At 40.7% G+C, this 14,555-nt stretch overlaps 1 protein-coding gene across 1 annotated transcript in view; it reads left to right on the plus strand.

Moving 5' to 3' along the window:
* The window catches only part of LOC124550647 (thyroid adenoma-associated protein homolog), a 239,662-nt gene extending 228,434 nt beyond the window's left edge, over positions 1-11,228 (plus strand). Inside the window, exons 27-29 of the mRNA XM_047125370.1 lie at positions 1,705-1,952; positions 6,137-6,311; positions 10,895-11,228. Of these exons, the coding sequence (XP_046981326.1) occupies positions 1,705-1,952; positions 6,137-6,311; positions 10,895-11,100 (629 nt within the window). The 3' untranslated portion in view covers positions 11,101-11,228. The remainder of the gene's footprint in view (positions 1-1,704; positions 1,953-6,136; positions 6,312-10,894) is intronic.
* The last annotated feature ends 3,327 nt before the right edge of the window (positions 11,229-14,555 follow it).

A 14,555-nucleotide genomic window follows, 5' to 3' on the forward strand; every position in this document is an offset into this window, starting at 1 on the left:
CTTGTGCCGAGCCTCCGAGCCATCACGGTCTGTCCTCTGTCACACTCAGATAGATGACGCGACTTCCCCAATCTGCTCACAGACAGCAGACTCACTGACTACACGCACTGTGTGTGTCTGACTAACAGTCATTCCTTGCCAGGTGACGCTGTTATCACCAGGACTGGTTTGTATCAATAGTTGGTCAGTAGTCTTAATGTTCTGGCTGATCAGTGTATATGTGACTATCACACACTGCGTCTACATCATCAGCTCTTCAGTCCACAGCTCGTGGTCTAGTGGCTAGCATTGCTGCCTCTGGATCACAGGGTCCCGGGTTCAGTTCCCGGCCAGGTTGGGGATTTTTCTCTGCCCGGGGACTGTGTGTTTGTGTTGTCCTCATCATTTCATCATCATCATCATCATCATCATTCATGGCAGTGGCTAGATTGGACTGATTAAAAAATTGGAGCTTTGTACGGGCACTATGACAACGCAGTTGAGCGCCCTACAAACCAAACATCATCATCATCATCGAATCTTCAGTACACACCCACCACAGTACCTCTCATCAGAGGTCAAGTGCCTGCCACTTCATCATTATCGCAACACAGTGTCTCACTGTGTGGCCATTCGTAAAACAAAAATGTCCAGAAACTCCTTATCTGTTGTTGCCAGTCACTTCTGGAATGAGCTACCGAGCACTCTGCACACAGTTCAATGTCAAATGCTCCCATCTTCTCTCAGTTATGCTTCTTTCACTTTTATTTATCAGTAAGTCATGCTACGCCACTTTCTTTTCCCATATCTTCATTACTTCTCTCGTGTCCATTGCTGCAAGCACTTATAGTTCCATTGTACCGTCCTGTAACTTATTTTACTTCATATGAACTAATGTAAACTGCATTTCCATACTATTTATGCAATAGCAATTTCTATATATTTATATGCAACTTACAACATGCTTGTTGTAATTAATGTAAAGCAGAACATTTAGAATGCCTGGTTAGATGTAAGAGTGAGTCTGATGACCCTGATCTCAGTAGGTTAAATAAATCAATAAATAAAAAATATAGGGATTATATACAGATTGTAAAAGAATTTTACTATTTGATATAGATATAGTATATGCATTACATATCTAAATGAAGGAAAGAGAGACAAGATAAAGTGCTATTACTGTCAACAACGTCCAACACACTCTTATTTTATTAAGTCAAAAATTACTTTTCCCTTTAGTAACATAACTTAAAAGATATTACATTACAAAACTACTGCAGTGGTTTTAGCATTAACTTTCAACAGAAAAGAAGTTCATTTACTACTTATTTTTAATCTGTTATTTCATAACTTTTCAGTACTGAATAATAATACTAATAATAATGATAATTATTATAATTATAATTACAGTAATAACTGCCAGGGCATTGAGACAAGAAAGAGATACAAAAATATTGAAATAATATTGTTTATGTGCAAATAATTTTTTATACATTTCATATTAATAACATGTAAATGTCACACGAATAACATCAGCATTATAAATATAGATGTAAAAAATGTTATTGTACGAGAAGCTTTATTGAATTGTGTTGTTTACAAATGTGATGCATCACATTCTTCAGTAGAGAATGAGTGTGTATCATCGACCAGTCTCGTGATAAGTGGTATGTGAGTAGGCAGTGTTATTCCACTTCACTACACCTCGGGTTTCTATTCACACAGCATCAGCAACGTGCAGTGTGTGGACGGCCACGATGCAGCTCGTGGACGACGACGACGCAGATGTGCGGCGGCAGGTGTCGGCACTGGTGCCCGGGCGGCGCACGCCGGTGGTGGCGCACTGGGCACGCGAGGCGCTGATGGAGTGGATCGCGCAGAGTGGAATCCTGGAACCGCACCACCTGGGTGCACTGCTCTGCGCCTGGGCACTCGGCTCCTCCACCGAGATCGTCCGCGACGTCCCCGACGAGGTGAGCCCTGCAGCACAGAGGTCGAGACTGTGCGCCGAGCCGGGACTTGCACGTCGAACCTCAGTTTTCTCGTGCACTGTCTTTACCGCATCTGGAGCTGGGTACATCCTGGTTGGAAACATCTGAAATTGGGAGTAATAGGACAAATTGAATTTACTGGAAAAGTCAGGATAGTCTGGAAGCCTCCGAGGAATTATTAAAGTCTCCCTAGAGGTTCTGCTTCAAAAAGAATTCGTTGTGGAGTGGCATACTGACAGGTCGGGAAGAGTGCAACATTTTTGGCTTGATCACTTCTGTTTCTGGTGACCTTGCGAGGTGCCGGGGCTAGCAGTGTATTTAAAACTAAATTCTTCTAGGATCTTCATATGGAAATGATGCTCTAAGCCCCCCCTTTTCTAAGTCCGATTTTTGCTGTTGCACGTGGATTAAGAAGAAACGTGAACTGACTGTAATAGACCCTGCAAGTGGAGTACAAAAGAGTTTGGCACCTGCAATAATTTAATTGGATAGAAATTAATTAGATAAAGGAAAGTTTCATTAATGTAGTGAGAAATGAAAGGGTTGCTCTACCGATTAACAGAATGAAAGTTCTGTCCAAAATAACAATTTGATTTATTATGACTAAACTCAAAATAATAAACAAAACACATGAAACATTTACAATACATCAAATTGGATACTCAAATAAATGCTGTGAAGGTGAAGTTGTCCATAAATTAGATTGTGACATTTATGACCAAGTGGTATGCGGAGCCAGTTCCTTGCAACTCAGATCTTAAGAGAAACACCCAGCCAACCCAACATTAGTTGCTGCTACAGTAGCGATAACTCAGACAATGAACACCCAAGACAGAACAAAGTTAGAAAAGACGAACAGGTGCGCTCTGCTGAGCTCTAATTATCACCTAGCAAAATTCCCTGATTTGCCAGTGCTGCAGACATACATTACCAAGCTGTCTTCTTCACTGCAACGACATGACCTGGCATACCAGAGGTGATGGCTGGTTGCTTCGACGTCCCGTCGTGGTGATGATGATGTCGCGAGTATAGCCCGAAACAAATTCTCCTGGTCTGGTTGTTCCAGACTAAAGACTTCCTAGCAACACAAATACGCCTCTGAGGGAGACGAAGAAGGCTTGCTACACGATCACTGACGGTACAGTGAGTGATTTTAACAAGAGAAGTCACCCAGTAACTCCGGTACAGTCAACTTTAGCCAAAACTGCTCAAGACGGACAACATAGGCCGCTTGTATGCAGAACGTAACGTTCAATTGCCAACTGTACTCGGAGAGTTACATTGAAGTCGAAACTTCAGCAACTTTGTCAAACAGTTACAATCAAATCAAGGTCTATTAGACAGCCAACGGAAGGCAGGCTGTCCAGAGCAGCGAGAGCTCAGTCTTGTAACCTACTCCGACTGAAAGGCGAGAGCCGACTCCCTCAAGAGCACCCGTATAAGCCGAACACAGCACATTCCCGCCCCCATGACAGTGGTCGTGGTTAAACGTTCCAATCAGAAACTCGAAAACCGGCAGAAGATTCCCCTCTATTGCCGACGCAGTACTATTCCACCAATGGAGATACTTGGCGCCAATTTCTGCGCCGATTTTGCTATGTCACGGAGCTATTCCCTGAGCAGGCCAATCACAGTTATGATTTTGCAGAAACCGCGGGAATTTGCCCGCCAAGGCTGCCTGGGAACACAAGTCATTCCCACGCCTCGCTGGTAGCCCACCAGAAAGTGTTTTCACTAAGTTTCTGCAAAGTAACGGAATCTCTAACCCAGCCGCTCCGTCAGGCCCCTGTGGACGTGTTGCCGCCACTCTTGTGACAATGTCGGCATCTGGAAAGCATCCACTTGACTCCCTCACACCTATCGGCTTAACCCTTTCCAGATCAACAGAATCCGCCTGTCACCAGACCACCCGGGTGACGAGAGACGCTGCGTGGGAAGTCCGCGCGTGAAGGAATAGCGACTTTTCACCACATGCAATTAGGGAGGGAAATCGAATTATTCAGAGTAAGGTAGAAATATGAGAGGGGGCTCATGCCACCTCTCAACCTCTGGAACCTCCATTACTGTCCGTACTTTCTCAGGCTCCAGATCTGCTTTCCACTGCAAAGTTGTGAGTGTGGTGGTGTGAAGTGTGCGCTTCAGAATTTATCACGTACCTGTGAATTTGTCATTTACACAAAAGCAGAGGAGGGTTTTTTAACGTGATAAAAAATAAAAATACATATCCATATTTTAATGTGTGTGTTTTCTATATCAGTTTTGATATCTAGCTTTTTTTTTTTTACAAAGTTTTGTGTGGATTAACACTTTGCGTACTTTCTTGTAGTGTTATGCTTAAAGTCAATGGTGGCCTTAGCATGAAGGGCATCCAGTTAGCTATGTGAAGGACCATTCCTGTTAAAACCTATTGATATTACATTCCAGTGACAACAGTCTTGAACATGTTCCTGTGAGGATCTTTGACATACTGGATGTTAATGAATAATGAAACAGCAAGGTACAAAACACTCATGGAGTCATTAAATAAAAGGAATTTCCAGGAGTAGTGAGAACTTGTAACTTAAAGAATTGGCAATACAACTGTAAATCCTAACTGAAAGGAAAATGGTCACTAATACCTACACATACACATTCTAGAGCATAATGTCTTGTTGATGCAACCACTCTCTCCTGTCGCTGGCTGTTTACTTCAGTTCCTTTTAATTGTCTCCCTTCTCAGTGCCTGCATTCAACATTCTTTTCATTTCTTTTTTGGAGGTTGCAACTGTCATGTTATCAGCAGATCTAATACTTTGTATCCTTTCACCATTGGCTTTTATTTCTTTTGTCTTATCTTTCAGGATCCGAATAGCTTCCAAAATGAACACATTAAATAAATGTGGGGGTAGGCACCATCCTTGGCTCCTTTTCTCGCTCTCTTTCTCTATGTTATTGATGTTCATTTTTGTGCTTCAGTTCTGGTACAGTTGACTGATCATTCTTCCATTCTTCCACACAAGTCCTATGCTTTCCGTACCTCTAAAGAGTAGTTCTCAGTTCACATTGCAAAAGTTTTTCCAAGTCAGTGATGGTAAGGTAAGTTGTTCTATTCATATCCCTCCTTCTCTCCAATAACATGCACAAGGCCAAAATTACGTCTCTTGTTCCTCTGCATTCTCTGAATCCAAATTGGTCTTCTCCCGTATACTTATTAATTTTCCTTTTATCTTGATTTTAACTATATTAGTGGTTATTTTGGAGGCATGTGATAACATTAATAGTCTTCTGTAATGGGTGCAGTCATAGATGGGGAGTGTGTAAACTCCTCAGAAGAGACTTGTGCAAAATTGAGACATTGATTGCACAGGCTATAGGTAATAAACTTCTAACAGTTGGAAAATCACTGGAATTATTGTGTCCAAATCCGAGAGGCAGTGAAAATAGGTCCACGGGCCAAAAAGGTATCAACTACTAAATAGAATAAACAGTTTTTGCAAAGAGTGTTTCCTCGTGAGGGACTTGTACAATATACTGTAATAGCTATCAGAACTTGATGTCAGTAACATGTTTGTCCCTACTCTCAATGACTATTTTCTCATTGTTTAATCTGTAAAGTATGTAAAATTATTGTACAGAATAGTCTTAAACAACAGACTCAGTGGCTGAGGCCGCTAAGGCATGCTTGTGCGGTGACACTTGACCCGGGGGTGAGCTGGTTGAATACTGGTGGTGGAAAAAATGTTCACTGCTATTATTTGGCCAAAACGGGAGGAGAGGTGGTGGCTTAGATTTTCTGATCACCAGACGGTGCACCAATGTCCTGGTTTAAATACCAAAGCTCTCCACAGTGTCTCATGAAGTGAGTGCATGTGATGCTGTTGATGGCGATCTGTCTGTCACATGGTGGTGTTAAGCTTTGTGGCCCTGTTGATGCTATTCGCAAGGAGTAGGCTTTGCGCCAACACCGGGTTTCATCCTTTTCCTTATCTCACCACCACACCACACTACACTCACACACACACACACACACACACACACACACACACACAGAGAGAGAGAGAGAGAGAGAGAGAGAGAGAGAAATAAAATGCATACTTGCAGTATTACAAATAGTATGTAATGAAGCATGTTGTGAATAAACAGACAAATAACAATCTTAAACACAATGTGGCATTACAATTTTCCAGGAAGGCATTTTCGAGCAGAGCGAATCGAACGAGTTCCGCGAGGGTGCGGCACTGTGCGAGCTGGCGTGCTCTCACCTGCGCGTCGTAGCAGACCGCACTGGCCGTGAGCTGCTGCTGCGCAAGCAGGACCCCTGCATGCGGGGCTGGCTGGCCAAGTGGTGGTTCCTGCCCGAAGGTCAGTCGCTGGTCAAGCCCCAATTATCAGATTGTTGTGTACCTGTATCCTATACTGAATCACTCGTCAGTATCCTTCTCTACATTCTCTGTCTTTTCATCTTCTGCTTGTGATGTCAGGACCTCTAGCAAATCGGTAGGTTCTTTTGCATTTGGTGTGGCCTAGGGTTGAACTTCAAGCAGCTTATAAAGTCACCTTTTGCTCATGGGCAGTACCTGAGAAAACCTCGAAAAACTGTAATTTTCAGATACGAAGAGTGCCAGCTGTGAGGATGCCCCCTTCTATAATCTTTATTCGTGGCAGATTGTCGAAATTTTTACTGTACGCTCTTAAGATGGTGTTCTCGGGGAACTTCAGTATCATTATCAGTTATTTAAAGCCATAGGTTCGGAGCTATCATTTTGCAGAAAACCACAAAAGCCAATTTAGCCATTTCTGCACCATCAGCCACAGTTATCTAAATAAATAACAATAGCAAATGGACCAACTTTTAACTCTGCATTCTTTAGACATTCATCTAAAAAAGCCATTTTCCCCGTTTTTGAAAATCTGTCTTTGATATCAAGATACACCTGATGAATCGTGCTTTTGGGTGCCAAAAGCACCAGTTGTGGGCATTGCCATGCCTATAATTTCTGTTCATGAACATTTATCAGAATTTGAACCAAATCTGTGGTATCCTTTACCAAGATCCAGAGGTTCAAATTTACTGTACTTACGGACATAAACTAAGTGCATAATATCCAGTGTGAGATGTAAATCTAGTTTTAAATGATGTAGTGAACACATGACAAGCATTCTAAGGTTCCGAGGTCATAAAACTTTCTTTCTTTTGCCATTTTTTTGCCACTATAACTCAAATTCCGTATAGTATTTCTATCATTTCTACTCTTTTAAAGTATAAATCACAAGTCAGGCATTTTTGCTGAATTGTAATCAACGAGCAAAGTAACCAGAAAAAAATGTATAGCAAATGATTTTGTATTAACTTTATGTTGTGCATACTTATTTGTTGTTTATATGTTCCAAATTATATAAATCTGTTGAAGTATATAAACAAACTATCAAAACTTTACTGACATACGGAATTTGTTTTATATAATCAGCATACCCTGCTGTAGCAGGGAAAATAAGAGAACCAGTGGAGAAATGCTCCTTCCAGAGCACAAAAAGGCAAATATGTTCCTCTTTAAAAGCCTCTGACAGAAAATTGAGGAACCAGCTGCCTCAATCCTCATTCCATCATACTCAGCAAAAATTATGTCATGCTAACATAATTGCACTTTTTTGTCGTGAAAGAGAGTAGTTTTTTGTGCTGAAAGAGAGTAGCAGAGATATAGTGACAGTGGAAGAGAGAGGAGACAGAGATGATGGGGGAGGAGAAAGTGGGAGTGAAAGAGAGGTGGATGAAGGCATCAAAAGTGTGAACCAAAGAGCAAGGATATAGTTAAGATCAGTGAGAGACAGTGGCAGTAAAAGTGGAAGGGAGAAGAATAGAGATAGAAGCAGTGGGAGCAAAAGAGAGAGGAGACAGTAGAAATGAAAAATAAAGATGAATGGAGATTGCAGATAAGTTCGTGGAGGTTCTGGACCCTCCCAGACTGGCAAACTTAAACTAGATATGGGAGAGGACCAAACGCTGGTATGGGGGGGGGGGGGGGGGGGGGGGGGGGGGGGGGAGAAGTTGGACCTCAGAGAATTTTTGAGCTGCTGGGGGGTTTGGTGGAGACAATGATAATGAGGAGGGAACACTAAAGAAGACAGTGTAATTGAGAAAGGAGACAGTGACAATGAGGTATAGTATAAAATAATCAATGGGAGAAAAAGGTGACAGTGCTAGAGAGAGACATATAGTAGCAGTGAGAGGGAGATGATGAGTATGAAGGATTTACTACAAGAGAGTCTGGAAAAAAAGTATTTAGAATGTTCTTTGCTTAAAGAGCTAGAATATGTTCACATAACAAATTTTTTTCTGCCTAAGGCCTTTACAGAGGAACATATTCGCATTTTTGTGCTCCAACAAGAGCAATTTTTAATAGGCTACCCAATAATCGTCTGATCGAAAACCGTTATCATCTTTCCATTTCTCTTCACTAATCCCCATTGTATCTATATTGATCCTTTCCAGGTTTTCTGGATTCTGCACCACTTTCAAACTTCTGACAATCCATGCTCCAACTCACAGGATGTGTTACCCTTTCGTAGGTAGAAGACATCTTTCTGTACACCATGAGTTACTTGTAAAAAATATTTACTTACCAGACCAGTATTCGGGCCTATAGTCCATCATCAATTGTGTGTGTCTGTGTTAAATAATGTGTGTGTCAAGAATGGAATTTATATGTTAAAATTCATGTGGATCTCTGTGGTATACAGGTTGTCCTGTGTACATGTTCTAGTTGATGGTCAGTTCCATGTTTTCGTCATGTAACAGTAGTATCCAATGTGACCAAGGAGTATGGCTATTTAACATTTGGCAGAAATAACATGTACACATGTTGACATGTGTACCACAGAGATTCACCTCAGTTTTAACACCATAAAGATTTCATACCTCAACGACATGTCAGTTGATATGGATGTACAAAATATATACCACTGATGATGGACTGTATGGCTGAATACTAGTCTAGAAATAAAATATTTTATGTGCAGCTCATGGTGTACAGCAAGGTCATTTAACAAATACCTATAAGCTGCGGAGCACCAAACATACAAGATTTTCACCCTTTCGTTGGTTATTAAATCTTTTTTGATGATTGTCTCTACCATGGCAGCCCATCCCAGAGATCCAAATGGAGGACAAATCCAGAATCTTTTGCCAATGTAGAGATCATTATGACACTTTTACAATTACATGCCAAATGTCTTGTTGATACACATTTTATGTCTTTAATGTGGTGGTTTCAAGTGCTTTCTGCATCTTCTTGCTGTTGATCACTGCTGATTCTTACATCTTTTAGGAGCAGTTTCCCACAGCCGTGACCAAAGATTAACATGAAACTCTGTCTGCACCTCCATCCTCTTTTGACAAAGCTGTTGGCAGAAGGAGTATGAGTGCTTATACTGGAGGTCTTTGGCTACCATTGATGGTGGCTTTTATTCAAAATTTGAACAGTGGCTAGGATCAGACGTGGGGCTCAGAACGTTTAAAGTACCAGCAGAGACGCTATCCCCAGACCACAGTTATAGGAGACTGAAGACCACACTAAGCAGTGTCCCATGGTTGTAAGCAGTAGTGGTTAAACATAGATGAAGAGGCTTGCATGGGATAGACTAGCATAGAGCGCTGCATCAAACTGGTCTTCAGACTGAAGACCACAACAACAACATAACCCTTATAACCCTCTTGATCTCATTGTTGCCAAAGATAAAAAGTTATACAGAAATGCACTGTAGCTGCAGTTTACTAAAGAAAATGTATGAATATCTTTACAATATACATACATCAACAATGTTTTGCATCACCCCTTTATTTCGAAGTTCATCACACAGAAAACAAAATTTGACTTCAAGGCATTCTTGGCTCTTATTCCGTGTCGGCATACCATCAGTGGGAACATCGAGCCAGGCCTGGTCAAAATTGTCTTACTCTTGAATGGCAGTTCTGCATAAGTCACACAAAGTACTGGGTGTTGTCAACATCAAAAAACAACTCATTGTACTCAATCCACACATGTTCAATTGGATATATGTCCAGGAAAGAGGCAGGCCACGCCAGTCTGGCAATCTTAGCATGCCGAAGAAACATGTTCACGGTAACAGCAAGATAAGCACACTAGCTATCATGTGTTGGGATGACATTGTCACAAAAACATTGGTGATTGGGTCCCACCATGGGGATCTAGTCACCAAATGATACTTTACTTTCACCTGAAATGTTGCAATCCGTTTGAGTGTGGCGTTCTACCCATAAGTAATACTCATGGTGGCTGTATGTATGTTTACAGACAATGTCAAGGGATGAGCTTCCAGTCAGTAAGGGAACATTCACAATGGCAACACACCTGCTCAACATATTAGAGTGATGCAAAACTTTTGTTCATGTATGTATTTAAAACTGTTCAAGAGCAGGAAATGTGCATTATCTATACATAGCTTTACGTTCTGTTCAATTATTGACTGTAATCCTTTCACTAGCTGCAGAAAATTCTTAGGTTTAAATTTACTTTGTGTCCATGATGTAGATGAAGATGAAGATGGTATTTAACCTAAAATCAAATCCAACATTCAAAGTTTTTGTGTTTGTTCACTGATCCAGTATTTACCTCCAGGGTAATTTTAGTTGTGTAGACATTAGCCTGATCATGTTCAGAGCTCAACTAACAAATAATTTATAGCCATTGAGGATGTCTGTATCACTAGGAGATTTAATGTTAGAATAGAAACAATCACCAGACAACAGGCTGACATGCATACAACTGAAATAAGCAAGAATGCTATCAATAGCGTTAAGCATATTTCTGGTCACAGATTTACTGTTACACTGTCCATTAGTGATTGAGAACACACTACATTTTTCCTTCTTGTTCTTTTATTAATCTTTTAATTGTCTAAGTAACTTTGGCCATTTCTTTCTGCAGGCATTTTCAGCACGCTTTACGAGTTTTTGGGCCTCGTGATCAAGCCGCCACCAGCTCCATTTGAGAATGAGGAGGTCCAGCCTCCTACTGTGTGCGACCACTTTGTGGCTCCTCCGGGCACCGCTAAAGTATACCTCACCAAGTACCGTGCCCGCTGCGTGCGCGAAGTGCTTGCAGACCTCCTGGGGGAGACACCACAGGTCTAGGGTGGCGGGTGGCGGCATGGCGACTGTGAGAGGATTATTAGATAAAAATAAAGTGAACATATAACTGCAAATATGTCATTCTGTGTGAGCATGCATGTGCAAAGGTAAAGCAGAAAAGCTGTTTGAAAACTGAAATAATTAGCTGTCTTCATTTTTGGTACAGCGAGCTCTTTTTTTTTTTTTTTTTTTTTTTTTTTTTTTTTTGTGTGAAATCAAATGTTTCCAAATGGCTTCTAACAATAGCTGTGTACTGTTTATTCCATATGTAGAAAAAAAATCGATATGTGGTACACAAATAATTGTGTAACTCGATTTTTGTGACATGTAATGCTGAGTGAGGACATTATGCAGAACACTGATACAGTACTGTGTGCTTTACATCCTGTTTTTCTCCCTCTTTTCATTCTGAAGTTTTTTCCCTGTTTGTGAAACTGCTGCAGAATGCTTACTGAACCAACTACCATTTTGTAAGTAGCTCAGTCAAAAGCGGTTTCTTTGTCTTTGAGAAAATGTAAACTGTAGCTTTTTTCTTGTCGGAAATGTTTCAATACATTACTTTTACTGTTTTCCTTGCCATGCTGTAACCATCAGAAAAGCACAAGTTGTCGGTCGGATTCAGCAGAATGTTTGCACAGACCGACCACTCGCAGCGTTTTGTACATGATTACATGTGAAGTGCCACACCTCAAGTCTACTTCACATCATCATTGAGAAATGTGTGGTGCAACTTCTGATCCTCCAGAATGTGTGCAGGTGTTAAGTTGTTGCATGCTGTGTAGTTAATCGTGTAGTTGTTTGTCTTATAACATTTTACAAACGTTTTACAATGTAGTTTAATCATAGTTTTACAACATTTGTTCCACCCACCACTGCCAAATGTAAATGAGGCCAAAACTTTTTTACGGATGTATTGTAAGTATAATTTGTATTGTTTATTCTGAATGCTATGTGTAAACTTTGTTGCTCAAACATTTATTTATTTAAATGTGGTAAATCTTAAGAACTGCATCTGTGATTTAATGTATCATTTGTAATTTTATTGTATTTGATTTGCCATATTATGTATATGTATCAATAAATTATAAGACAGAGTGGCTGGCTGGCAGTTACTTCCAGCAGTACTGCTGACAAACATGTATGAACTGTCACCAGTATCCTAGCTATCAGAACTAGTAGTTCCTTCCCCTCAGGAAGCAGAGAGGGATAAGACGGGGAAGGCTATAAAGGAAGGGAAGCTCACACAGACCCCAGGATGTAATTTTCATGTGGTTTCATCCTTTAATTGTTTGGCTGTCTGCTTCCATGGTCGAATGGACTTCTCTCTCATCTGGGATACCTTTCCCTTGTTTTCAGACAAATTTTTGTTGTATGGTCACTGTTTTTTCTTTGCTTTGCAGTCTATTTTGCTTTTCAGTGATGTTAACAGTCTGTTTAATGACTATCTCTCAGTTTAGTTTTACTGTCTGTTCATTACCTGCACATTCTTTCATTGCCCAATTTGCCTGTTTACAGGAACTGTATCTCATTTTGCAATATGGTGATGCATTTTTTGTCTTTGTTGATTTCTTTCATGTTCAGTGACGTTTTTGCTGTCGTTAGCATATCCCTCTCTCCATTTAGGGTCCTTTTTCCTTCACCAGGCAACGGTTTACATGGTTGTTTTATTCTGTGCTGACTTTTTACAGTTTAATTATCTCCTTTCATTTTTAAGCAATCCATTTCTTGATTCATGTGTCTACTCCCTCTGGCACTCATTTTTTCCGTGTAATACTATTGCTGTCACTTTGTAATGTAATACTTACTGTGTTTGCTTTACGCTGCTTGTAATTGACACTGCAGTAGCTAAGTACCCTCACTGTACAGAGAATCTTTCATTCCACAGTGTAGTGGGCATTATGACCACCTTTCTTCTGTGCCAGATCAGGACTCGAACTTGAACTTGGAAGTCCACCTTTAGGGGGCAGTGCTCTTACCGACTCATCTTATCCAGGGACGAGTCACAGTCTGGTGTCTTGATCCCCAAGTAGCACAAGGCAGAAGGCAAGATGCCAGTTTCTAGCGCCAGACAAGCAAACAGTTTTCACTTCCTGGAAAGTCTGTAGCTAGTAGTTTCATTGTGTCACAGTTTCCAATTTGAGAACTACATTATTTTAGTCACAATGTGTGTGTTAAACAGCTAAGAAATTGTAAGTCAATAAATATTTCGATTTTAAAGTGTGATCCAATTTGCACAATTTGTAAGTCAATGTTGTCTGTGTCACTTAAAGTATGGATTCATTTTCAGACATTTTGGCGCTTCTAGCATTTTGTGATAAGTAAAGTTACATTCTAAGCAGACTACAGAGGTTGACTTGAAAGAGCATAATAGATGTTTGAATGAGTTTTGCTTGTTTCTTGTATCATTTGATAAGAAAACTATCAGTTGTCTAATTGTATACTGCCAATATATACTTTCGCCATTGTGTTTACTAGTTTATTTGTGCATATCAAAAGTAATGTGTAAATGTTTCAGTTGAAATATTTTAAACCAGAATTCAGCTGGTTATGAGAACTAATGTAACAAACACATGTGAGAGCACCTTGTGGTGTTCCCTCTATGTCGCTCACCAGCCTGGTGACTGAAGCAAGACACAGATGCGTCCAACATACATTAGTACTCTGACGGGGTGCAATGGGCTCTCATGTAATGTACATACAGAGATAACCACTCGCTTATTGTCAAGACAATACAGTGACTGTAAACGGGAAGTCACAACTGTTTCAGTCATTGTTAAATGACAAGGGACAGTGAAGAAAATGTTCTGTTTGAAGTGTATTTTAAACAAAACAACTTCTTAATTATTAATCCATGCTGATGTGAGCTTCATTCTTTATTGTGTGTGTTCATTTGAAATTATTGAGGTGTGTAATTTCACAAACTAGGAAGTATATTTAAGCTCTAAAAATGTAGCTATAGTTATAAAAATTCAGTTAACATGCTGATGCTTCAAAATAAAAATAAATAAAGAGGTCATTTAAAAACACAAACACAAGATAAAATGGAAATGTCGTGTGGCCAGGGCCTCCCGTCGGGTAGACCGTTCGCCTGGTGCAGGTCTTTCGATTTGACGCCACTTCGGCGACCTGCGCGTCAATGGGGATGAAATGATTAGGACAACACAACACCCAGTCCCTGAGCGGAGAAAATTTCCGACCCAGCCGGGAATCGAACCCGGGCCCTTAGGATTGACAGTCTGTCACGCTGACCACTCAGCTACCAGGGCGGACACAAACACAAGATGTAACAATATTAGAGGAGGAAAGTTGCTACTCACCATATAACGGCGATGCTGAGTCCCACTACAAAAAGATTCACGGAAGTATAGCTTCCAGCCATTAAGGCCTTTGTCACCAATGCACACACACACGCGCGCACACACATACACACACACACACACACACACACACACACACAC

This window comes from Schistocerca americana, chromosome 9, assembly GCF_021461395.2.
Source record: "Schistocerca americana isolate TAMUIC-IGC-003095 chromosome 9, iqSchAmer2.1, whole genome shotgun sequence".
NCBI lineage: Eukaryota > Metazoa > Arthropoda > Insecta > Orthoptera > Acrididae > Schistocerca > Schistocerca americana.